This window comes from Mirounga leonina, unplaced genomic scaffold, assembly GCF_011800145.1.
Source record: "Mirounga leonina isolate KUSES-001 unplaced genomic scaffold, KU_Mleo_1.0 Mir_53, whole genome shotgun sequence".
Classification (NCBI taxonomy): Eukaryota; Metazoa; Chordata; class Mammalia; order Carnivora; family Phocidae; genus Mirounga; species Mirounga leonina.
In genome coordinates this window covers 101,838,645-101,864,860 of record NW_023270807.1, presented here as the reverse complement: position 1 = coordinate 101,864,860, position 26,216 = coordinate 101,838,645, and the positions used below count along the sequence as shown (strand labels likewise).

At 38.2% G+C, this 26,216-nt stretch overlaps 1 protein-coding gene across 1 annotated transcript in view; it reads left to right on the top strand.

Annotated features, from left to right (window-relative positions):
- SYNE1 (spectrin repeat containing nuclear envelope protein 1) overlaps window positions 1-26,216 on the top strand; it is a 428,272-nt gene that overhangs the window by 349,523 nt on the left and 52,533 nt on the right. Inside the window, exons 123-129 of the mRNA XM_034991032.1 lie at window positions 504-598; window positions 3,711-3,945; window positions 5,929-6,123; window positions 9,664-9,789; window positions 13,213-13,368; window positions 20,859-21,017; window positions 23,928-24,094. Of these exons, the coding sequence (XP_034846923.1) occupies window positions 504-598; window positions 3,711-3,945; window positions 5,929-6,123; window positions 9,664-9,789; window positions 13,213-13,368; window positions 20,859-21,017; window positions 23,928-24,094 (1,133 nt within the window). The remainder of the gene's footprint in view (window positions 1-503; window positions 599-3,710; window positions 3,946-5,928; window positions 6,124-9,663; window positions 9,790-13,212; window positions 13,369-20,858; window positions 21,018-23,927; window positions 24,095-26,216) is intronic.

Genomic DNA, 26,216 nt, shown 5'->3' with positions numbered 1-26,216 from the left:
ATCTCAATAAAACTGTTTAAAACGTAGCAGAAATAATTTGAAAAACTTTTTGTTGAATTTGTTTGTAATGAAATAATTTTATCAACCAAATTAGATTAAAAACAGTGAGTTCGGATAAAAAAGAAAAGAAAAATGTGGGGTTTCTTAAATCTTTTTCAACTTTCTGAAAGGTCTTAAGCTATTCTCTACCTGAAAATAAACAAGAATACAAATTATATGTTAACCAGTGTTATTAGGTGATTTTGAAAGAAGAGAAACATAATTCTACTTTTAGTCACTTAGTTTTTGTAAGCAAAAACTAAACTTTATCTTTAAGTATATCTTAATTGATTGTTGAAAAATACATTCTGGATATACTTCAGGATTTCACACATATCCTGATACGACTGGAAATATTTTTCAAAAAGCCTTGCTAAAACCAGAATTTGGGGGAAGTTGCTAGAAAACTGGTCACTAAAATTGGGAACTCTGAGAGTATGTTTTTATGTTTTTTCAAATAATAGTTGTTTCAAGCAGAGATGTTCAGTCGCCAGCAGATTTTGCACTCGATCATTATTGATGGGCAGCGTCTTCTAGAACAAGGTCAAGTTGATGACAGGTAGGATCTTTGATATATTATTATGAAGAAAGGTTTCAGTAAATTAATCATTTTCTTTTTAATGAGCAGATTAGAGGGCATATGTCTAATCTTCCTCAGGCAATTGCACTGCAATGGAGCCTCAGTAATTGGAGGAAAGGCTTGTCTGAATCTCTGAAACTGCTGAGTATTGAATCTTTTTAAAGAACTGTTATTATATTACATGAAGGACATAGAGTAATTGGAAATCACCTAGCCAACCTTCTCCAGACCTCTGCAGGAGACTGGAATTAATGAATAGATCAGAACAACCTGTATTAATGATGTATCAATGGTTTGTAAACAGATGCTTCTACTCCTCTCATACAGTTACAGAAATGCTATTCCTCAAAGGAGCATAGAGACCACTAGATCATCTCTCTTACTTATAGATGAAAACTGGAGGCCCAGAAATGCCAACTGATGTGACCAAGGTCACTCAACTAGCCACAGAATTGTGTGTCTGGTTTTTAGTGAGGACCAGCCAGCCAGCTTTCCCACACCATGGTAATTCCAGGCTTGAAAATGGTTTGCCACCTTAAGTCAGATGACACTCTGACACATTGAAATCCTGCTTCCTCTTCATTTACTTAGCAGATTACCTCTTTATTAAAAACGAAGAGGTAAAATCTAGCTCCTCTTTTGACTTCCTGTATGTGAATTGCCGATTTCGTGCTACATTTACATTTCCTAGAAACAATATCTAGTCTATCCCATCTACCTTATGTAGTGATATTTGGAGTATAAACCTCATTGATACTTACACATTTACATAAGAACATCTTTCCCATATTAAGGACCAGTAACTGTGATTATAATTAACTTAGTATTTTTTTTCCAAAAAAAAAAAAAAAGAATATAAATCACTGTTTTCGTTAAGAGGTTTTTTTTTAACGTTTTGAAGCAATTTCAGTTTTAAGAGGATATTTCTTTGGAGGTAACATGAAAGATTTTCATGGTTAAGCTTGGAACGACAAAATGTGATACCGTATTTATTCTATTCCAAAGTAAGCCAAACTTAAACGTGAGCTTTACTGAGAATTTAAGGCCCTCAAAATAAAACAAATTCAAATGCAATTAACTTTTTCTTTGCTTTATCCTCCCTCGGTCAACTCTATAAAAGTATTATAAAAGTTTAAGCCAGTAAATTTTTAAACAAAATTTAAAATTCCCGTACAAGCTAACATCTATTAAATTGTAAATGTTAACAGTTAAGGAGAAACACCGAAGAGAGGAAAATGGGAGGTTTGGACTGAGGATGCTTCTGAAAATGGCAAGAGAAGAAAAATATTCCGATCAGAGCATGAAGGCCCCAGATTACAAATGTATTGTGTTTTAAAAGTTTGTTTATAAGTTTTGTGTTTTAGGGTTCAAGTTCAGCCATGAGAACTGTGTCATGTGTTAAGTACTCCCGCGAGCTGGCAGGTGGCTCAGGACAGTTGGGCTCTACAGAAAGTGAGGGCGAGGGCTCAAAGAGACCTTGGCTAGTGGCCTGATGGAAAAGCAGTGTGCGGGGCACTTTCCCTGTTGTAGGACATTCTCAAGTCCTGGAGTGAAATGCCTTCAGAGATGATCGATGCTTGTAACTTCTGGGGGAGCTTCATGAGCCTAATTCATCACATTTAATTCTACTGCAGTTAGATTGTTAACACCAGAATTTCCTTTCAAAAACAGAAGCACCAGTAACACGTTTGGTTACAAAACCAAGGTTCAGAGTGGGCCTAGATGAGAGGACATGTCAACAGTATAGGAGTCCCCAAGAAGAAGTTCAGCTCAGTCTCAAGAGGAGAGAATAGCGTATCTGGGGAAGAAAAGCAAAACTAACGCAACAGAGAAAAAACAATGTATGTTACACTTTAATATTAAAATGTGAATAACACCCCAATTTACAAAGAAACTCATTCTCTTTGATACTGGACAAACCAGTTCCAGAGCTACAGATTGAATGTTAAGGAAAACTTCCTAAGAAACTACCAACATTTTTTTTTAAAGGTAGAAAACACAGAGGTAGAAAGGACAGACTAAAAGACCTGAGATTATTTAGCCTGAAACTGAGAACACTTAAGTAAAATTTACTCTCTCTAAGGATGTGGACAACCTTCAAGCAGACAGTGATGACTGCATAGTTTTCATTTTTCAAAGAACAAAATGAAGTGGGTTTAAAATGTAAAAGGAACGGTTTAGATTAATATGTGGAATAATTCACTAAAGATTAGGGCTGTTTATTGTGAGGGAATATGGAGCTTCTCCATCTCCCTCTGCTCCTCCATGCCACCCCCCCCAACTCGTGATCTCTCTCTCTCAAATAAGTAAATAAAAATCTTAAAAAAAATTTTTTTTAAATAACATGGCTTTTAAATAAATAAATAAATAACATGGTTTTATTTAAGTGGCTTATGATTCTAGCTGAAATAACCCAGTGTTGTTCATCCAAAGTGGCTTATAATTCTGGCTGAAGACGGAGGTTTATAAAAAAGTTTGGTTCTCATTTTCTTTTTTTAAAAATATTTTATTTATTTTTTTTAAATTTTATTTATTTATTTGACACAGAGAGAGCACAGGCAGGGGGAGAGGGCAGAGGGAGAAGCAGACTCCCCACTGAGCAGGGAACCCAACACAGGGCTTAATCCCAGAACCCTGGGATCCTGACTTGAGCTGAAGGCAGACACTTAACTGACTGAGCCATCCAGGCTCCCTGGTCCTCATTTTCTCCCTTCGCTGTAGCACTCACAAGATGCTGTCACCTGCTGCACACACTGTTTGGGCCCCTTCCCACTGCATCTGCTACCCTATGCTCTCTCCCCACTTGTGCATTCAGGCAGGGAATAATTAACCTTACAGATAGGCCTTTAACCTGTGCTGAGACATGAAAATACTCACTGTTCGCAGAAACCAATAGTTATTAATTTTAAAAATTACTTGAAATAGACCTGATAAAAGATCATGGCATGATATTTGAAAACCTCTGCCCTAAATCACTTCTCAGGGCTCTTTAGGGTCATCGAGTGTATATACATTGTGTGTATACATGACTTACATGTAAATGCATCCAGGGTAACAGTGTTTCCTCCCTGTGTAATTATTTCTGCACCAGGGATGAATTCAACCTGAAATTGACACTTCTCAGCAATCAGTGGCAGGGAGTAATTCGCAGGGCCCAGCAGAGGAGGGGCATCATCGACAGCCAGATTCGCCAGTGGCAGCGATACAGGGAGATGGCAGAGAAGCTTCGTAAATGGTTGGTTGAAGTGTCCTATCTTCCCGTGAGTGCTCTCGGAAGCGTCCCAATACCACTGCAACAGGCAAGGACCCTCTTTGATGAAGTGCAGGTAAGGTGCAAAACACGGGCTTTTTAAACCTCTTCTACATTTCCGCTATACACCTTACCCTTGCCTCAGTTCTTCACCAGCTTCCTGGAGTGACACTGGAATTTGGACAAATATTGTTCCAAAGTATCAACAGGAACTTAGAATCTGATTGCATTACAAAGTCCGTATTTAATGATAGTCTGGTCGGGCCCAGCCGCTCACAGACCCCATGCACAGCCCACACCAGTGCCTCCCAGCAGCTCACTAACTTCAGCATGGAGGGAAAGGCAATGGCCAGGAATGGAGCACTTTGCATTGATTATAACCATGAGCAATTTAAACGTGTAACTTGAGTATTCCAGAAAAGATAAAAGTCTTAGTCCTGTCTGAGCTCTTGGTCCATTCCTGGTTTGGCCCCTTCCTTCCATCTGCCTGGGAACCTGGGCCTCCAGCCCCTTAGGTGGCTCCCTCCTAGTACTCCGATCAGTCGTCCCCAGTATTTCATGTCTCCTCTTGCTTTAGAGGTCATTGTTTGCTGCTTCCTTTCTCCTGGGAGACCTCATCCCCCCATGGCTTCGTCTGCCTCCTACTAGTACAGAAGGGCCAACGTGTTATCTTCCAGTTACATCTACCTCCTGAGCTTTCAACTTATGTATTCAACTGCCTTTATATTTTTATATATATATGCATATATATATATATTTATATATATTTATATATTTATATTTATATATTTATATATTTATATATATTTATATATATATATATTTATATATATATAAATTGCTCATGGTTATAATCAATGCAAAGTGCTCCATTCCTGGCCATTGCCTTTCCCTCCATGCTGAAGGTTAGTGAGCTGCTGGGAGGCACTGGTGTGGGCCGTGCACGGGGTCTGTGAGCGGCTGGGCCCGATGCATATATATATATGCATCATAGACATGGTATACTCCATGGGTTCCCACGGAGCCTGTAATATCTGGATGAGCCATTCTCTGGCAGTCCCTTGTCCCATGTCCCCTATTTGAGGAAATGTCATTACCAGCTATCTGGTCTGTCAGTTAGGAATTTTAGAGTAACTCTAGAGCTATATTCTTGTTCTCTCCCTCCCCATTTCTAACACACTCCCAGTTTCCATCCCCACTGCCACTACCTTAGATGAGGAGCTCTTGATTTCTTACCTACAGAGACACTAGCTTTCTAACCTATTTCAGTGTATCCAATATATGCCCTTTTCCATTCCATTTTCTACCCTGCTGCAGAGTGTTTTAATCCAAACACATCACTTCCCTGCTTAATATTCTCCTGTGAATCTCAGTCACTTTCACTGTTAAAAAAATACCTGTGCAAGGTGTGATCTTGTATCATCTTCTGCCACTCTTTCACCTGTCTACTGTATTCCAGTCCCTGAAAACTACACCGAGGTCCTGAATTCATCCTACTGATCTCATATAGTAAATTTGCCCATCTTCATTTGTCTGCATGGAAGGATTCTTCTCCCTGACTCCTGGCCTTCATCACACTAGGTCCTTCTTCATCTGACTGTATTCATATGTCTTCCAAGACTCATGAAGCCTTTTCCCTTTGAGGAAGCCTGTCTTGCATCCATGTGGGTTAGATATCTGAGCACGGGTCTTTCTTGGAAGTGGGTTATCTGTATGAACCGAGCATCACAAACCTTTTTTGGTGGAAGAAATTAAAAGATCCTAATAAAACTTAAGACAAATGAGACATGTAACAGTGTGTTCCCTGTGCATCAATCTCCTCGAGCAGTTTCTGTATTGCACTGTGATTGTATTTAACTTGGGGACAGAAATTAAGCCTCCCCTGTTGAACTCTCATTCATTTTTACAGTGCTTCATTCACGCCCAAGTACTAGCTCCATAAATGTTGGATAAAGAGGGCATGCAATGTATGAAAGACTGTAGGGTCGCTTAAACACACTTGCAATAGGGACCTGGTGAAGAAAAGAATGAGAAAGTAAAAAGCTACGGTTCCTTTCAGTTCAAAGAAAAAGTGGGCCTGCGTCAACAAGGCAGCTACATCCTCACGGTGGAGGCGGGCAAACAGCTCCTCCTCTCAGCCGACAGTGGGGCTGAGGCCGCCCTGCAGGCCGAGCTCGCGGAAATCCAGGACAAGTGGAAATCAGCCAGCGTGCGTCTGGAGGAGCAGAAGACAAAGCTGGCCTTCTTGCTGAAAGTAAGTTCAGCTCTTTGCTCCTGTAGATGTAATGCAGTTTCAGAAGCCACGTAAGTGGTCCTGCTGCGCCCTCCTGTTGTTAGCTTTCCAGACAAAGCAAAGATCGTTAAGTCATACCCTGCAGTATTTTGATCCCCTGCCCTGTGTCTCATTTAAGACTTTGTCCTGTCTTGCATGACCTGGAGAAGTTTCCCAATTTTCAGCAGTTTGTCTTTCAGAAAAATCCCCCAGCTGAGTAGTTTTAAGTCTAATAAGACTGTCCAAGTGACGAATTCTGATTAATGGTCGGTGCTGAGCCAAGAGCCCTGTGATGATTTTATAAATCCAAACAGGAATGCAAAGAGTAGATTCCACTCCCTGATCTAAGACTCTAAAGTGGTTTTTAAGATTGATATCTCTTATTTTACAGCAGGGAAAAACCTATCCAAGAGGACACTCTTGATTTCATCTTAGTTTATCCAAGCACGTTGCTATGAGATAAAATTCAGGAGGTATATTAAGCCTTTTGTTGGATACAGAGAGCATACTAATCACACCGCAAGTTTAGGGAGAGGTAGATTTATCCAGACCCCCCACAAGATACTTTCTCCCTCACTTTCTGTAACCATACGCAATACATAATTGGAAGGCATTGGGTACAGGGCATGGTTTCTGGAGCCAGATATAGCCAAGTTAAAACCATAATAAACCAACTTAACCTGATTAACTCAACCTATCTGAGGCTCAGTTTCCTCCTCTCTGGAGTAGGCATGATTACCCCTCCTTCAGACGGTATTGTGAGGATTTAATGAAATAATGAAAGTAAACATGTGGCACACACTGAGCATGCAATAAGTGATGGTCATTATCACTGTTGATATTATTTTCATATTCAAGAGTGAACAGAGCTAAATAGGAAAGTTTTATATATGTTGATAATCACCAACACTTCAACAAAGTTGTCTATTAAACTTGGCTTGCCACGTTTGTGGATCACAGATAGTAACTAAAGGTAATGGAACACATTTTGCTTTTATAATGCTTCAAGTATGCACACCCTTTGGGTTTATTCTGTTGAATTTTATTTAATAATATATTACCTTCTGTGTGGGAAACAATCAATCAAAAATGCCACTGAACATTTGTTAAAGAACTATTATTTGCACACAGCACAATTCATCAGTAATACAATATGTCTGATTCTTTTTTTCTTCTTTTTTTGCTTTCAGGAAAGGATTAAAAATGTTGTAACTCATTCTGTAGAGATCATTTTAATCATATATTTTTCTTTATTTGTGATGTGATTTTTGGACTCATTCCCAAGACTTTAATTAGGCGAAATGGCTGAGTCACTGCATTTGCTTTTCTTGCCAGTCTGTTTGTTGGTGTGTAAAACATCCACTTTGATAGATGTTTGCAGACCATGACATTTTGTTATTTCCTTGTAATTCATGTGATAAAAAGACTGGATTATAGCTTTGGAATCTAAGCCACCCTTGGAAAGGGGAATCCTTATTCTTCTCTTGTTAAAGTTTATTTTATTTTAAATCATACACTAGGACCCATTTGCCTAAGAAGGAATTCATGAAGCTAAATTCTAATGTTAATGTCATTTTTCTTTATTTTAGTGTATCTTCACATCACTGCTATAATGCTTATCTAATTTTAGCCCTTGATTTAATGCTCTGAGTAAATATGTCAAAATACAGTGATTCTAATTCTGTGGCCTTCATGTTCACCTGCTTCACTATGGCCTCTTAATTTTGTTATGGAAAATAAGAAACCGGCCTTTTCTCTTTTAGATCAATGAACATTCACTGATGGCATGTTGATAGGTTTCAGAGCGTGTGATGATTTCATTGAGAACGCTGTTCAGTTTAGTAAGAGGATCTCACTTTGCTTAGCACTGATGAAATACTTGTAGCCTGGGAACACAGAGATACTTTAACAAAGGGGAATGGGTACAAATCTGACCAAGACAGACAGTTTGTGTTTTTTCTGGTAAATGGAAAGAGGGAATGTGGTTATGCACCCTAGGAAGTTCCCTGAAGGAATTTAAAAGAGAAATGACAATCTTGGGCCAAATTCTCAGTTCAGTTAGAAACCAAAAGACCTTTTGAGTAGGGAGGCACTTTAGTCAGCACTTCTAACAGAAGACAGTTTTGGTCATAGCACCTGTGGGTTGCTGTGCTAAAAATAAAGCATCAGGAAAGAACACAGAAAGAGCCCAGACAAGAAAAAACTGGTGACAATGGAAAAGATAATGTGAAGGGAAAGGCGGCATGATTTGGCACCAGGTTTATTACTAAAAGCAATTCTAGTTGTCTTTCTTTGGAACCCAGTAATTTTAGTTGTGGGGAGTGGCCACTGAGAAGGGTCACCAGGAAGGTGGGGTGGGGGGGGTAAGGAATGGGAGGTCATAGGCAAAATTAAGGAGATTTGTTTAGGTGAATTTAATTTGAATTGTCTCTGAGACATTAGACAGGAATTAATCTGTAGCTCTAATGCTATAAAGAATCAAGTCTCCATTATGGATCCTATCATTTTTTTTCTTTTAATTAAAAAAAAATACATGCATCTGATAAAAAAAATTCAGGTAATAATTAAAGTATGTAGAGTGAAAAATGAAATTTCCCCTATACCACCACCAAATCCTGTAATCTTCCCCAGGGGTAACCACTGCTACGAGTTTGGTGTATAATCGTCCAAAACAACCACATAATGTATGTTTTCTCTGTCACTCTGTAGAGATCTGCTGGTCTCTACCACCACACTCTCTACCACTTAACTTGCTGTATTCTTCTCCAGAGCACTCATTATATTTGACATACTGGATGTATATTTTTAAAATTTTGCCTCATCTCTCTGCTTCCATTTATTGATTGTTTCAGCTTTTATGTGTTATATACTCAACCCTTTGTGATACACGTTTCAGCACTTTCAAGATGAAGCCCACCCAGTGCCAACCTTTGGTACTTGTGGTTCTACTTCTGTAACAAATCAAATGTATGTACCACATACTGTTCATATAATGAATTGAATCAGAGTCAGGGTTATATTATTTTTACATATTGCCTCTGAAATATGTAATCTCAAGAGATATGGAAGAGATTCCATATCCTCTTTTTTATCTCTTATAAAGCGTTTGGGGTCATGTAGACACCTTATGGGTGGAGTTAGGAAAGAGGCAGAATAGTACGATTACCTCTTACCTCTGCAGATTGATCCAGATGCAGATAACATTTTTGAGTACCCATCATATTCTGGGCCTTGTATTTGATGTGTTCACACCATTGCTTCCTCCAGCCCTCCAACAGTTATAGAGTTTGTGTTATGCCCATTTTCATAGGGAAAACTGAGGCATAGCATATTACCTGCTTAACGTCACATATGTAAGTGTAGAACTCAATCAACTCTTCTGATGCTGCCTACAAATGGATGTGGACTCTCCAGTGAATCTTTAATTGTTTCTCTTGGATTAAGAAGAGTGTTTTTCTTTTGTTCCAGTTTCCTACAAAAAAAAAAAAAAAGCCATGAAATTTCTTTCTTCTCCCATTATAGGACTGGGAAAAATGTGAGAATGGAATAGCTGATTCTCTGGAGAAACTACGAACGTTCAAAAAGAAGCTTTCTCAACCTCTCCCAGATCACCACGAAGAGCTGCATGCAGAACAAATGCGTTGCAAGGTAAATGACTGGATTGAGCTTTTAGCCATCACTTACCTCTGTGCTTCTGCTGTCATATTGCCTCTGAAAGCATAATTCAGTCAATCTGCTCCATCTGTGAACATGTAGATGCAAGTTCCTGGATATTGCATTAGGGCAGACAACTTTGGTGAGACTTGGTTGTTGATTTATTGCAGTTGATGAAATTATAGACTAGTTTATGGATTATCTTGAGAAATATAAACACAGCATTAAAAGATATTTAAAAGCTGGGTCAAAAGCAATAAACACAATCTTTTTAAAGCATCTACACTGGAGAGTTGTTCTAGCAGAATAGTCTAGTTCACAGAAAGGAGAGCGAGCCTCGGAGCCTGGAAATTCTGCAGACAGTGGCCCTTAGGGGAACACCCTGTCCTCCACACTCTTCTGTAAGGAAAACAAGAACTGTAAATAGCTGATCTCAGTTACTGCATGGAGACACACAGTCATTCAGGTACTCAGGGCCCTGACTGCTTAAAGATCACGATCAACACCTCAAATCGCAGTTGGAAGCAAATCAGGAGCTAATACAGACCGCTTCCTGCATTATGAGTTTGCTGAGACCAGTGTGATTTAGTGGCTGTAGGATATGTTCCATTCATACCTATATAGTCAAGTGAAGTATTTGGATAACAATTCTCTGCTGAGCAAGATGCAGATCTAGTCAAAACTACCTTTACAAATGCTTTTCCTCCCCCAAATAATACATGTCCTTGTGTTTCCCAGTCATTTGCAAATCACTGCCCTAGAGTAATGCTGTAAAACTTCACAGATACTGGGGCGCCTGGGTGGCTTAATCAGTGAAACCTCTGACTCTTGGTTTTCTGCCCACGTCATGATCTCGTAAGTTGTGAGGTCAGGCCCCACGCTCAATGCTCAGCCGAGAGTCTGCTTGAAGATTCTCTCCCTCTGTCCCTCCCCAACTCTCTCTCTTTCTTTCTAAAATAAATAAATAAATCTTTTTTAAAAAAAACTTCACACATACTTAAATGATTTGGATTTTAATCAGAAGTTCTCTGCTTCACACTGGCTAAGAAGTCATAAGCATTAAAGAAAAAATCATTTTTTAAAGAAGTCTTGAAATCACAAAAAGCCTGGATTTAAGAATTTTTCCTCAGTATCAAAATTTAAGGATATCCTTTGAAACTCGAAAGAGACAGATTTATGGGGCACCTGGGTGGCTCAGTCAAGTTAAGCGTCTGCCTTCGGCTCAGGTCATGATCCCAGGGTCCTGGGGTCGAGTCCCACATCAGGCTTCCTGCTCAGTGGGGAGTCTGCTTCTCCCCCTCCCACTCCCACTGCTTGTGCTCGCGCTCTCTCTCTGTCAAATAAATAAATAAAATCTTAAAAAAAAAAAGAGGCAGATTTAGGAAAAATAAAAGGTAATATACATTACATCATGGATGGCAAATGAAGAAAATATTATCTTGAGATGTAAATTCAGAAGCATGCAAAGATTAAAAAGTTTGTTTTAAATCTGTGATGTTAAATTTCTAACAAGTGATTAAAGAAAACTGTGATAAACAGAAATGGGCATTTATTGGGCCACTCTTATGTGGCAGTGACTACACAGCGTTATCTCAGTTGACATAAACACAAGCTCATGAGGACAGTCTATTATTTCCCTTTTACAGATGTGAAAACTGAGGCTTCTAGAAGTTTAATAACATTTCCGAGTTTGTAAATATCAAGGCTGCCTGAATCCAGAGGCTGTATTTTTACAACAGGGACTCATCTAATGGAGCCTGTGAGTCTGAAACAGTTAGTTTTTGTGGTGGTGTTGTTTCTTTTATAATCCTTACACCATGGATTATATCTGATATTTGAGTTAGGGGCTAGAAATGGGCATTAAAAGGGGGAAATATTTACATTGGTATGACAGCTTAATATGTCTACGATTATAAGCAGAAATACTGCGTATTTACTCCACCTGGATGGTTTGGTCTTTCAGCCAAATACTGTTACCATGGGACCTCATCTCCCAAAATACAACAGTTACAAACATACCCGGCTATTAAGTTTGGAGATTAAAAGGATGCATTTTGGTCCAGCTCTCTGCTCTTCTAACCCAAACCACCCTTAGCAGCAAAACAAAGCAATTACCTGGAAAATTCAGACTAAAACCTTGTTTGCCTAAATTGCCTGAGAAGTTAGCCTCAGACAGTACCGTTAATTGCCTTTGCCTTCGGAAACTTGTCTCCTGTGTGAAGAGACAAAAAGAGAGGAGAAAAAGCCATGTGAAATACTCTATTTATACACAAAATTAGCTGGAATCTAAAAGCATCAACAGCTGGCAAAAAGCAAGACTCATACAAATTGCAAAACTGGTCATCGGTTAAAAGCTTTGCAAAAACCAATGTCAACCCATCCAAATATTGTTTTATGGGGTTTTTTCTTAAATCATTTCCCAAAAGGACAGAGTACATAATATTTTCTTCAGTAACCTGAAGAAATCTGTGTTCCTACAGGAAATGAATTCAATCCATTATTTTCAACTGAGTAATAACAGCAATGGATCTTTTCAGTGATTACGTTATTAAGTCTATATCATAGAACGTAAACTCATAGTGTTTGAGGATGAACGTGACCCCAGGAGTTTGGTTTTTTGAAAATATTTTATTAACGTGATCATTAACTCAGGACAAAAGTAAAGGCTGGATTAGCAGTTTATGAAATCAGTTTAAAAGTAAAGAAGATCAGGCAGTGATGAAATTTCAACTTAGAAAAGATGAGCCAAGAGGCGCCTGGGTGGTTCAGTCAGTTAAGCATCTGCCTTCGGCTCAGGTCATGATCCCAGGGTCCTGGGACTGCCCAGCATCCGGCTGCCTGCTCAGCGGGGGACCTGCTTCTCCCTCTGCCCCTCTCCCTGCTTGTGCATGCTCTCTCTATCTCAAATAAATAAATAAAATCTTAAAAAAAAAAAAGAAAGATAAGGTGAGCCAAAATGATCAGTTAAATGGTAAAGAGATCATAGGAAGATATGTCAAGCAACCTGGGTTGTTTTATTTTTTTTTTAATTTATTTATTTGAGAGAGAGAGCACACATGCAAGGAGAGTGAGCACAGTGGGTCAGGGGGAGTAGCAGAGGGAGAGGGAGAAGCAGGCTCCCCGCTGAGCAGGGAGCCTGATGCGGGTCTTCATCTCAGGACCCTAAGATCATGACCTGAGCCCAAGGCAGACCCTTAACCGACTGAGCCACCCAGGTGCCCCACAACCTGGGGTTTTATCAGAAGAACTTGGCAAATGACCAGACAACACCAGAGCAAATAAAGTAGACCAAGTGAGATGTTCAAATAGAATGGATGGAAAAATTATTGTATCAAGAGGGGATTCCTAGCACACTTCAGAAATTGTTGATGATAGATATTCATGGGGGGTATTCACGTTTTTGTTTTTTTAATCTAGGAACTGGAAAATGCAGCTGGGAGCTGGACAGATGACTTGGCTCAGCTGACACTCTTGAAGGACACCCTCTGTGCCTACATTAGCGCTGATGATATTTCCATCCTGAACGAACGCATGGAGCTTCTGCAGAGGCAGTGGGAAGAACTGTGCCACCAGGTAAGACAAACTCTGCATGGAGCATTAGCTCAGAAAGGTGGAAAACTGGAAGATGACTTGGAATGTCAAATGGCTTGACCCATGTTTGGACCTAGCCTGTAACTCAGAGTATACACAGAGGAAGAACTCTGGGTTTTGTGAGACTATTTCAGATTAAGAAAATTATATCTTAACATTATATTTGAGATGCATCTCAGCTGGATTCTCTTGCTGTCCCTTTCACTGACTGGCATAATATTGTAAGAGGAAAAACAGTTTTTTGGTTCATGGATGTGATCTTCGTAGGTACAGGTGGTCTTTTTCTTACTTTAAACATGTGAAAAACCTTTGTTTTATTTGCATTTTTAGCTAATACTGTGGAAATGGCTTTGTATTTGGAAATGTTGTGGCTGTTGATTTACCATCGTAGTTTCCTAGTAATTCATGGTTTGGCATTTTTAGTCATATGTGATTCATTTATTAAGTACCTTCTTTGTGCATTATACTATAAAATTGAGATCCCAGATTGGATTTTGATTTTGAAATGAAAGGAAGAGATTGGTAGAAAACAATGAGAAGGCATCAAAGGCAAAGAAGAACAACATAGATTAAAGGCCCACAAGAGAAGAACAGGTTCTGACTGAGGGCCTGGAGACCATCCCCTCCAGGAAGCTGGGAGTGCGTCAGCAGTGCCCCATGCTGAAACCGACTGCTCTCCTTGGCACATAATAGCCTGTGGTCCGTATTTGTTCAATGAATCAGTCAATTAGTTGTGAATTTCACAAGCTATAGTAGATGTTCCTACCATCGAGTTTATAACAGAGCTGAGACTAAAATCAGTCCAGAAGAACCTGTACAGTGAAGAAGGCAACTGGTATAAACAAGTTAAAACAATGTATAGCAGTGTGCATTGCAGGAAATAAAGGACACACTTGTTGCAGTGGATAAATCTTGAGCTGAGCGCTGAGAAGGGGAGCTGAAGAGACAGATTGGTGTGGAGGGAGTAAGCGGACGGGTTGGACGAGGTTGCAGCTTGAGTAAAGGCACAGGAGTGGAGTAGACAGAGGACCGACCCAGGTGGGGAGAAGCAAGTGTTACAAGAATGAGAAAGGGGCTTCTGAGAAGGGGTCTCTTTGTGCCTCCCCAGTTTCAGGCCAGCTGTGCCATCCTAGAGATCTCTTTTCTTCCATCCTCCCCACTTTCTCTGACTTTAGAGATGCTTATTTTCATGCTTCAGGAAACATTAACCAGAGTTTAAGAGGCTCATAGCCTCCTGATTCATTTGACATCAACAAGAAGTTTGTCGTTAGGTGAATTTCTCTCTATGTTTAGATTAAAACCAAGATATTTCTCAGACCATGAGCCAAAGGGAAACTCTGGAACACACTTCCTAAGTGTGTGAACAATTTTCTATGAATCTATACTTTTAAAAGGGAGGGGTGTAAGAGATGATTTCTATAAACAGTTTATGCTAGTGATTTGAGTTCAAAATTAATTGAGCCATTTTTCACGGAGCTTCATATTCTTAGTGAACACAATGAGAAACTCACATTGAGCGTGATAGTGCTAATCACAATACTTTATTCTTCTCTGAAGTATTCAACCCAAAATCAATACATAACTATCCAGTAAATTATCATATAATTTTCTAATGCAAGGACTTTATCATGGCATATCATATAAGTGCAAGATAACTTGGTGTGTACAAATAATGGAAAATGATCACAGCAATCTTCAGTTACTTTTATGAGCCTTATTCATTTGTCTTTCTTAAAATTGAGAAAAATCTGGCACTACTTGCTGACTCAATACTTCTCAGCATATTCTGTGAAATTAATTATACTATACCTATTTCTCTGGCTAATTGATGTCTTCAAAGCTCTCAGAGAGATAACACTTTAGATAATGGCTTCCATTCCCTTCCCAAACCTGCCAGGAACTGCCCTACCCCAAAACCTTGCTCAGACCACTCTTCCTGCCTAGACTGACTATTCCGTCTGATTTTAACCCATCTTTTTCAAATGCCACAGCCCCTGTGATGTCATTGTTTGAGATGCTCAGACCTCAGTATTTTCCTATTCCTTTGAACACCCATTTCCCTTTTGGCTTGTGCCATCATTTGACAGTACATTTTTTTCTCTCTTCTTCTTCTTCGTCTTTTTTTTTTTTTTTTTTAATATTTTGACTTTATTTCAAGACTATGAGGCCCTTGAGAATGAAGACCATTTCTTTTTATCTCCAGTGCCTGTTAATAATTAAAAGAAGACTTTAAGGCATTTGTTTTATGTCATTATACTTATGTTCCTTTAAATGTAAAATAATGATAAGGTCTTTGAATATTTTGGAAGTTAAGAAGATTATGATTATACAATATTTTTTGATTTAGGAAAACTAGTACTGTGTAAAAATGCCATGAAGTAGAAAGGACACAAACTTCTAGTTATAAAATGAATTAGTTCTGGGGATCTAATGTATAGCATGGTGACTATAGTTAACAAGACTGTATTATATATTTGAAAGTCACTAAGAGAGTCAGTATTTGATTTTTTTTAATTAATTTATTTAAAGTTTTATTTTTTAAATTCCAATATCATGAACATACAGTGTTATGTTAGTTTCAGATATACAATAGAGTGATTTAGTACATTACTCAGTGGTCATCAATATAAGTATACCCTTAATACCCTTCACCAATTCATTCTTCTCCCCACCTCCCTCCCTTCTGGCAACCACCAGTTTGTTCTCTATATTTAAGAGTCTTTTTTTTTTTTTTTTTTTTTGCTTATCTCTTTTTTTTTGCTCATTTGTTTTGTTTCTTAAATTCCACATATGAGTGAAATTATATGGTATTTGTCTTTCTCTGACTGACTTATTTCACTTAGCATCATACCCTCTAGGTCCATCCATGTTGTAACACATGGCAAGATTTCATTCTTTTCTTATGGCTAATATCTTAATTGCTCTCATGTTACACATAGAAATAGTAATTATGTGATATGATGGATGTGTTAACTAATCTTGTGGTTATCATTTCATAGTAGATATGCGTATCAAATCACCACACTGTACACCTTAAACTTACACCATGTTATATGTCAGTTATATCTCAATAAAGCTGGAAAAAGAAAAAAGGGGACAAAAGTGTCTATGTTTAAAATTGCTCACCAGACTTAGATATATCTAGGCAACAGTGTGTTTGGAAATACATTTTGAAGGCTGCTGTTGATCATATGATATGCCGTGAAGAGATTAGTACCTTGCACCTGTGAGTGGACTAAGACTTAAGTAAAAAAAAGAGGAAGTACAGTGAATACAGAGTGTTTCTAGAAACTTTCTAACTTGAATGTCTTAAGGCATGAAGCTAAAGCATACTGATCTCACATTACTTCAATCTAAAAAACTATTGAATCCAGTGAGATTTTAGTCATGGGTAGTCATACCAAAGGTGCTAGGATATAACTGCAAGTAGGAATATAAATTAGTTACTAGTCCTTGAGCTAGTGTTTCCGGAGTACCTCTGTCAAGTATGAAACCACAAAAGGAAATGAGCTTGAGCCTATGGTCTCATTTTAAAAGCTAAAAACTTTAGTTAAACCTGGCGTTATCCACGGTTAGAGAGCAAGTTGTCTCTTCGTAGTCGGATCGAATCAGCGGATGAGAAGGCAGGAGTCATTGGGACTACCAAGGAGAATGAGGAAGACATGCTGTAAGTAAATGTTTCAGAGGAGAGTTAACATAGGAGAGTATACCATTCACAAATAGACTCCCCAAATGGTTTGTTTTGTCTGCCCACGGCCAGAGCTTTTATCCGTTTTTATCCCCGTTTGGGTTTGTAGATCTGTGTGTAATTCTAGTTGAGATATAAATATATCATCATTGTAATTGCTTGGTGTTTTTCAAATTGTCATGGTAAAAATATTTGAAGTCGAAAAGGATGTATTTCCTGTTCAGCTGCCTCACACTCGAGGTTTCAGCCGGTACTTGCCAGCTATTGGCAATGCAGAGTGTTTGTGACCTTGAGAAAAACCTAAATATGTGCTAAGCTGATAAATAATTCAAGGGTTTCAGCTAACCCCAAAGAAAGAGAGGGTAATGTTCGCTTATCATATAGCCTAAATGTCAGTTTTACAAACCGAAAGGAAAACGCCGTCTCCATTATGAATTGACATCTCTCGAGAAGCTTTTGGTGCTGCTTTGTAACCAGCGCTTGTGGTCTACCTGTTTCTTCTTTCAGCTGTTGCTTTACAGTGAGCAAATGAAAGCAACACTTTCGTGCTGTGTGATAAGCACCAGAGACACATATTCAAGCTACTCAGTGGAGGTGTTGACTACCTGAGTGTCAAGGGGGAAAAAATATTAAAAACTCAAATGATGCCCTGTAGTAGTCGTCGTCGTCTGTTAATGGCCAGCTTTTGTTAAACCTTTAGTATGTACTCGTTACTTCCTTAAATTTTTTTCAATATAAGTATACCCTTGTATACCCTTAAATACTCTTGTTTGTATTCTATTACGAGCCTACTCTTCCAGGACATATGTCAGGGCTTGGCACATAGTAGACACTTGTTTACTGCAAACAGTAAACATTTGCTTAATGAGATTTGGAACAGATGAAAAATTCATTTACAAATGAAGGAAGTAAGGCATAGAGAAGATGAGTAACCCTGCCCTGGTCATATCATTAGTAAGTGATAGACTATTTTCGAATCTCAGCTGCCTCTGGATATTTGATCATAATGTTATATCACAGCCTGTATCAAAGACTCATGCTTTGCTGGTTCTGTCTCGTATTGACTACAAACAAATGCCTCGAATTTGTCTAACTTCTCTTCGTCTCTCTGGAATGGGTATAATAAAACCTACCTCTCAAAGAAATAGGTAGTATTTTTCTATTATGTGGTCATCTTCCCTGCAGATGTTGTAGGGGAAAGCCCTAGAATTCATCCTTGCTCATGGCCAAGATTTGGGGGAAGAGGAAAGGAGGAGCTATACATAGCAAGACCTGTTAATCTTAAATCTGAAGGGCGGGGGCTTTTACTCTTGTCTTAAAAAACAGTTGCTTTGGGAGGTCCCAATTATGAAAATATAGTTTCAGTTTGGACATCAATTGAACCAGAATTTTAATGACCAGCCACACTCTTGACTCGGATGCTGTGTGAATGAGAGGGAAAAAGTCATATCCACCAGAAAATTCCAAATCTTAGCATTCTGCAGAAGATCTGAATACACTGGGCTATCAGAGTTTGAGAGGAAAGGGGGTGCTGGAAGGATCATGCTCTTAGCTGTGGCACGGTCTTGGTATAGCTTATTGTAGTTGAACTTTGTCTCTAAAACTTTTTAACCTATGTTTTCTTAGCCTTGCCTATTCCTACCAGTATCGACCCCAAGTAAATTCACTGCTTTTGGGGTCTTCTGTATTTTTCTGCCTCAAAGAAAACTTAATGATAAGCTGACTTGTACTAATGGGGAAATAGTTAATGGATTCATCAGTGTCACCCTACCCAGAGAAATTTTTATTTTAAAAGATCATAATTAATTCAAAAGAATGCATTTGTAATGGTGACATTTCAGAAACTGTGTTAGGCTATAGGGCCCACTATCTAAGCAGCTCAGTATGACTAGGGCTAGCCCCAGCATAGGGAACCTGGTCTCAAAGCCTAATTACCAGGTGTATTCTTAGATGTAGAATCATAGACATTTTGGGTTGTGTGGGACCTTGACTAATATTTACCCAATCATTAACAGAGCCAACCCTAGGCAGAATTGCTAACTAGGAAGTGTATAGTACCTTAGAAATATTTTCATTTTGATTTTTAAAAGGAAATTGGTTTGAAGTGCATCACAAAGTAAAATGGATTGATGGATAAAGGAATATATGTATTAAAGCAAAATGGAGCAAAATGTTCACAATTTTAGAGTCTAGTGAGTATATTATGGGTGCTTACCATTACAATTCTTTCAATTTTTCTGTATGTCTAATGTTTTTCATAATAAAATGTTAGTGGGAAAAAAGAAAATTGAGAGGTAGGTGCTTAATGCGATGAGATGACTGGTGGAATGTCTAGCATTATCAACAAGAGTGTGTAGAACATCTATAAAAAAGGATCATCTTCTTGCCACTCAAATCACATTATATTTTGCTAACATGTAGCTTAGCTCAACTAAAAATATCCCTTAGTATCTCAACCAGCACTGCAAAAACAAGAGTATTATGAAGTCATACAATTTTAAAATACTGGAAGGGATCGCTCTAGACTAAGAGATAAGAACCAGGCCCCTTGTGTCTCTAATGCATAAAGAACTATTACAACTCAGTGCTAAAAAAAAAAAAAAAAAAAAAAAGCCCAGTTCAAAAATGGGCAAAGGATTTGACCAGATAGCTCCCCAAAGAAGATATACAGATGGCCAAGAAACATGAAAAGATTCTCAGCATCATTAGCCATCAGAAAAATGCGAATCAAAACCACAGTGAGATACTACTTCACATCCACTAGGATGACCAAAATCAAAAATACAGGTAATAGCAAATGTTGGTGAGGATGTGGAGAAAGGAGAATCCTACTGCTGGTGGGAATGTATATTGGTGCAGACGCTCTGTAGCGCCACCATGTAACCTGGCAATTCTACTCGTAGGTATATACCCCAAAGGCAACTAAACATGTGTCTCCACACACAATAGCAGCATTATTCATAATAGCCACATGTGGAAACAACCAAAACATCCATCCACAGATGAGTTGGTAAATAAAAATTGTCTATCCCTGTGATAGAATATATTCAACAGTTAAAAGGAATCAAGTACGGACACATGCTACAACATAAATAACTTTGAAAACTTTATGCTAAGCGAAATTGTATGGTATGTGAATTATGTCTCAATAAAGCCATTATGCACAAGGAAGAAGGAAATGAAAAAGACACAAAGGTAAATAAATTAAAAAGAAAGCAGGCAGGCAAGTAAGAGAACTTGCCCAAAATAAAAGAATCGGTATAGAGCTGAGTCACAGGGATCCGTCTTCTGACCTCTTAGCATTGTGTCCCTCTGCTTCACTCTGCAGATGCCTACGATTCAGGTCATTCTCCCTTTTCACTTTTCTTCCTTATTTTTCTTTCTTTCCTTTCTCCCTTTTTCCTTCTTTCTCTATCCCTTCCTCTTTCCTATTTCTCCCTTCTCTTTTAGGAAAAGTACATCCAATGATGCTGTAGAAATCTACGCAGAACCAATTGCAGTGTGAGGCTGGATTGTTCAGAACCTTGAATAAATGAATGTGCATGCAGCTCTTCAGGAGGGAAGTAGAGGGTTGGATGCCTCCCACTGGCATTTCATAGCAGGTCCTTGTTGTGAAACCTTCCTAGATCCCACCTGGGACTGTACCTCAAGGAACAGTGACCTAAAGAGTTGCACAACTATTACTTATTCCAGTCCACCCAACTCAGTTTATTGGCTTTTTTCCTCAGGGTGCAAGTTCTGCTCTGATTATCCTTTTATGTGTTCTCCCATTTAAACTTCTCAGCTCTCCTTAAGGCGGCAGCAAGTAAGTGAGAGATTGAATGAATGGGCAGTCTTCAGTGAAAAGAACAAGGAGCTTTGTGAATGGTTGACCCAGATGGAAAGCAAAGTTTCTCAAAATGGAGACATCCTCATTGAAGAAATGATAGAGAAGCTCAAGAAGGTACAGGATGCATGGCTATATATGTTTTTACTCTTCATAACACTTAGGCATACTTTTAACAGGTGTAAAAGATGGCTTTACTTATTATTAAATTACTTTCCTGTAAAAGGAGCACTATATCTTAAATGTTTTATCTTTTTAATATGAAATAAACGTATGGAAAGGCCCTCTTTACATACAATATATATGGATATGCTGAAGTAAATTATCTGCTGATAGATAAATGTTCAGTATTTTTCAGTTTTAGCTACCTGTTCAGAAGGAATCATTTATGTGTATTAGTTTTCTTTTGTGTTTTGTTTTTGTTTTTGTTTTTAAAGAGGTAAAATCACTAGAGAGGGACTAAAAGAAAAAATTCTTAGGATTAATTAAACTGACATTATCTCTGTAAAACAGAATGCATAGACAGAAGAATGAAAACGTGGCTCAGTCGGTTAAGTGTCTGCCTTCGGCTCAGGTCATGATCCTGGGGTCCTCAGATGGAGTTCGGCATCAGGCTCCTTGCTCAGCAGGGAACCTGCCTTTCCCTCTGCCTGCCACTCCCCTTGCTTGGGTTCTCTCTCTCTCTCTTTTTCTCTGACAAATAAATAAATAAAATCTTGGGGCGCCTGGGTGGCTCAGATGGTTAAGCGTCTGCCTTCGGCTCAGGTCATGATTCCAGGGTCCTGGGATCGAGCCCCGCATCGGGCTCCCTGCTTGGCGGGGAGCCTGCTTCTCCCTCTCCCTCTACTGTTCCCCCTGCTTGTGCTCTCTCACTCTATCAAATAAATAAATAAAATCTTTAAAAAAAAAAAATCTTTACAAAAACTAATGATGTAATGTAAGGTGGTTAACATAACATAATAAAAAAATAAAATAAAAAATAAAAAATAAATATTTTTGATGGTATCAGTGGTGCTTCCACATGGTTTTTGAACAATTAATCATTTTGATTTTATTTTAGTTTATGTTTCTTGTTAACACATATCACTGTCTGCTTCACAGCATACTTTCCCTATTTACTTGTTTGTTATCTGTCTACAGTGGGAGCCCCACTGGATTGTCAGCTTTGCCCGAAGTGTCTTTGCCTATTTTGTTCATTGCTGTATCTCTTGCACCCAGAGCAATGCCTGTCTTCTCATAAGTACTCAGTTATTACCGAATACTGAATAAATGAATTATAGCCTCATTCATTCTAAAATAAATACAAATAATTATTAGGAAAAACTATCTTTATCCATGCATGCACATAAAGGGAAAAAACTCCAGTGTAAGCATGCGATATTAATAGCTTTAAAGCTTCCACTTAAAATGTCACATTCTAGCAATAAGCATTTGTATATTTGATATTGTAAACCTTTAAAATGTGAACTAAGGTAATACAGATTTCATTTTAACATCTGCCAATAGCTTTGGACTTTGATAGTTTCCATATATCAGAGAATGCTCAACAGGACATGATTAAGGGACTATAGGTATTATAGTAAGCTTGCTATCGAATAAATTTTGGTTAAGAAATCATTGATTTTCTTCATGAAATTTAAGATGCATATTTTGGGGGGTGTGGAAAAAGCTGTCTCTTGGACAATATACAATCACAATTTAAAATGTAGAAAAACTTTAGTTTTTCACATAATTTTATTACACTATTTGGCACAATGTCAGACAATCTTTAAAATATTAGCTATACTATTCTGTATATAAAATGAGATTTCAAAAGAAGTCTTTATGAGCTTGCCTGTTTGGGGTCAGTGCATCTGGTATATTGGTCATTGAATTCCACTGTGTTGAAGTAACATAAAATGGAGAGTAGATAGGGTGGGGTTGCTGGACCTAAAGAGAGCACTCAGCACTGAGAACAAATAGACCTGCACTGGCTTCTCTCATTTTTGAGGGACCTTCTTGCTTTGATAACTTACTTGAGAGGATAGCCCTGTTGCCACACTAACTTTAGAGCGGGAGAGGGTTAAAATATCCATGACCCTCTAACCTGTCTTTGTGTATTATTTTGTTGAGACAGTATTTGCTGCATGACAGGCGTTTAGCCCAAAAATGAAGAAAAGGGGATTCTAAAGATTGGCTTTTGTCACTGTGGCAGGAGTAAGAGGATCATTGGTCAGGCGGTGCGGGTTGGGGAAAATAGGAGATGTCCATTCATCCACTTAAACCATGCCATTCAGTGGCCTTTCTCATGCATATGCAGCCAGTACTTCCTTATCCAAAACAATCTTTAAGAGGAGTGAGTACTGCAACTGGGTAAATGAAAAACGTTTGAGACCCATTAATCCCCTAAGACTAATGGTTATTATTCTTGCGAGTTAATTTGCCATTGATTTATGTGTTGTAAAATATTGACATTGTATAGAGGGTAGCTCGTTAAAATGAAGGTATTCATTTTTAAAGCATTCTGCACAAATAATTGACAAAAACACCTATATACATTTACATATAAATACACATATATGTCAGTTGCACATATATAATTGTGCACACACGCACACACACGCACATACACACAACTTCTAAGCCTCTTAGCAACTATTTGTATGAGGATTGATTCTGAATATAACACCCAGGTTGGTGATTATAACAATAAGGTATAATTTCCCAGCATTAAAATCCTTCAAGTTTTGTCTTTATATCTATGTATACACTGTTAATGATTTTTTAATGCCCATTTTAAGTAAATAAAAATATCTCAGTTCTCTTTAAGAAAATCTTTATGAAAATTCAATCTAGAGTCTATGCACATCCTGAAAATAGTAGGTACCCCTAATTCTTGTGTACATGGACTGATAAGCACACAGCATTCCTCATGGCCGAAACTATTCCAAGCAATAGAAAATGGTAATTATCATGTTTCTAGTGGAGCCAGGCTGAATGCATTAAAAATATGATTTCTGATCTCTGTGATTGCTATTTATTATGCAGGATTATCAAGAGGAGATTGCTGTTGCCCAAGAGAACAAAATACAGCTCCAGCAAATGGGAGAACGACTTGCTCGAGCCAGCCATGAAAGCAAAGCCTCTGAGATTGAGTACAAGCTTGGGAAGGTCAACGACCGGTGGCAGCATCTTCTGGATCTCACTGCAGCCAGGTAAAAAGGATCCTGTTCAATAGGACACGTGTGCAGAATTTTAAAGCTTTGGCTCCACCTTCCATTGCAGCTAAAGACAATCCAATGAATCTTTCTCTATGTTCTTTATCCCATCATTTTAGTTTATGCTTTTCTCATAAATGTCACTTTCATTAACTTTGAAAGCTCCTTCTTATTTAATAAATCCAGTGGTGTTTGCATTTAGCTGAAAGAGAGAAAGTCATATTCAAACAAAACCCATTCCCAAAAGAGAATTCTTTGTTTCAGGGCTTCATGGGTATTCAGCCTTCTATGAGGAAGGAAGTAAAACTGCTGACTAGTATCCATGTAGGGCATTTTTGTCTGCAGTAGCAAAAAAAAAAAAAAAAAGTATATATATAAAATCACATTCTTACTATATTTCTGGCTAGCGGAGTGTGGGAATAAAGCTAATTATTGCCACTCAGCATAGTTGTAAAAATAATCTGCTGCATTATTGCAATTTTGTTTTTAGCTTTAATAACTATAAGTATCTGCCTTGTATTTGAGAGGGATATTATATTCAGTTTCTGTTGCAGAAGGGCAGGTTGAAGAAAAGAGACAAAAGTAAAGAGAGAAAAAAGTATATAAAAATATATAAGGGTCTTTATTAGTAATATAAAAGTCTGATATAATGAATGAGACACTATATTATTTTATATAAAGGGAATGACGAAGTAAATGCTTTATTTTAGGTGAACTTGGCTTCATGTTGGAATGTAGGCTCCACAAGGGCAGGTGTCATTGGGTGTTCTATCTACCATATATCATGAGCACCAAGAACAGTGCCTGAATGCAGTTTGGGGCTCAATAAATATTTGAGTGAGTGAATGAATGAATACTTGAATAACTGAATGGACATTCTTTTGTGTGGCAGTTAGGAGAGTTAGAATGTTACAAATGCTTCTGATTCACAGCCATTTGGAGCTAACTGACAATATACTTTTTAAAATCTGAGTTCTTTCCCTTAGCTGTGCTGCACAAACGACGTGAAATAGTGCCCTTTGAATAGCATGTGCCCACAAAAATTGCATATGCTCATGGCAGTTCCATGTGTTGATTTTGAAAATGTCTAGCATATTCTGTTTTCTCTAAGGGAGTTTCAAAGAGGAGCTGATTTAGGAAGAAGATGAGATTATAATTTATTTAGCAATAATGAAACAAAAAATGCAATAAATGTCTACCAATTTTTTAAATGTTTAGCAAAGGCACTGTGATAGCTGACATTTATTGAACCCTTGGTTTGTGCCAGTGACCATGCCACAGGCTTCATATGCATCTTCACCTGTGTTGTTCACAACACCCTTTGAGGTGGGCATTATTATTATACCCATTTTCCAGATGCAGAGGCTGAAGCTCAGGCTTGCCCATGGTTACACACATGCTGAGTGGCAGAGCCTGCACTCTGTGACTCTAAAACCCATGCTCTGGAGCACTACATTCTCCTGTCTGCCAAGTTTATGACCTCCTCATCCCTATTCTAAAGAATGCAGTTAAAAGAAAATTAGGTTCTGTAATTATTTCAACAATCTAATTTCCCAGTCCTTTGTAAAGTGCTCACAGAAGCTCTGAGATATTTTGTGGCTACAAAGAGGCCCCTTTCCTTGAGGAGTTCATGGTGGGCATCTAGACATGCAAAGAAATCAAGTAAAGTGTGAAGCTAAATGTCCGGGTAAATGTACTACAAAGCGATGGTAACGTATGGTTCAGCTCAACTACTCCAAGTATTCCCGCATATGTAGGTTTTAGAACCCCACTGCTATGTTTAGCCTCACTTCTCAGTCTGTGATAACCGAATCTTATTTCAGAAGGATAAATTGAAGCTCTTTGTGCTATAAATACCCTTCTTAGGGAAGCCGCCCAATTGGTAAACATCCTTGGATTTTTTTTTTTTTGGTTAAATTATGACTCATGGTTTGGCTTGCATTGCCATGTAATCCAACTAAACTAGTTAATGTTTTTTTTCTAATCTTTAGTGGCTCAGTGGTATGGAATATGGGGGATACACTGTGTCAAAGATGTTTTAAATTGAGTTTAATATAGTTTATTCATAAGAAGCTAGCTTAAGTGTATGCCCAGCCATTAGCCAACGTTACATCAAATG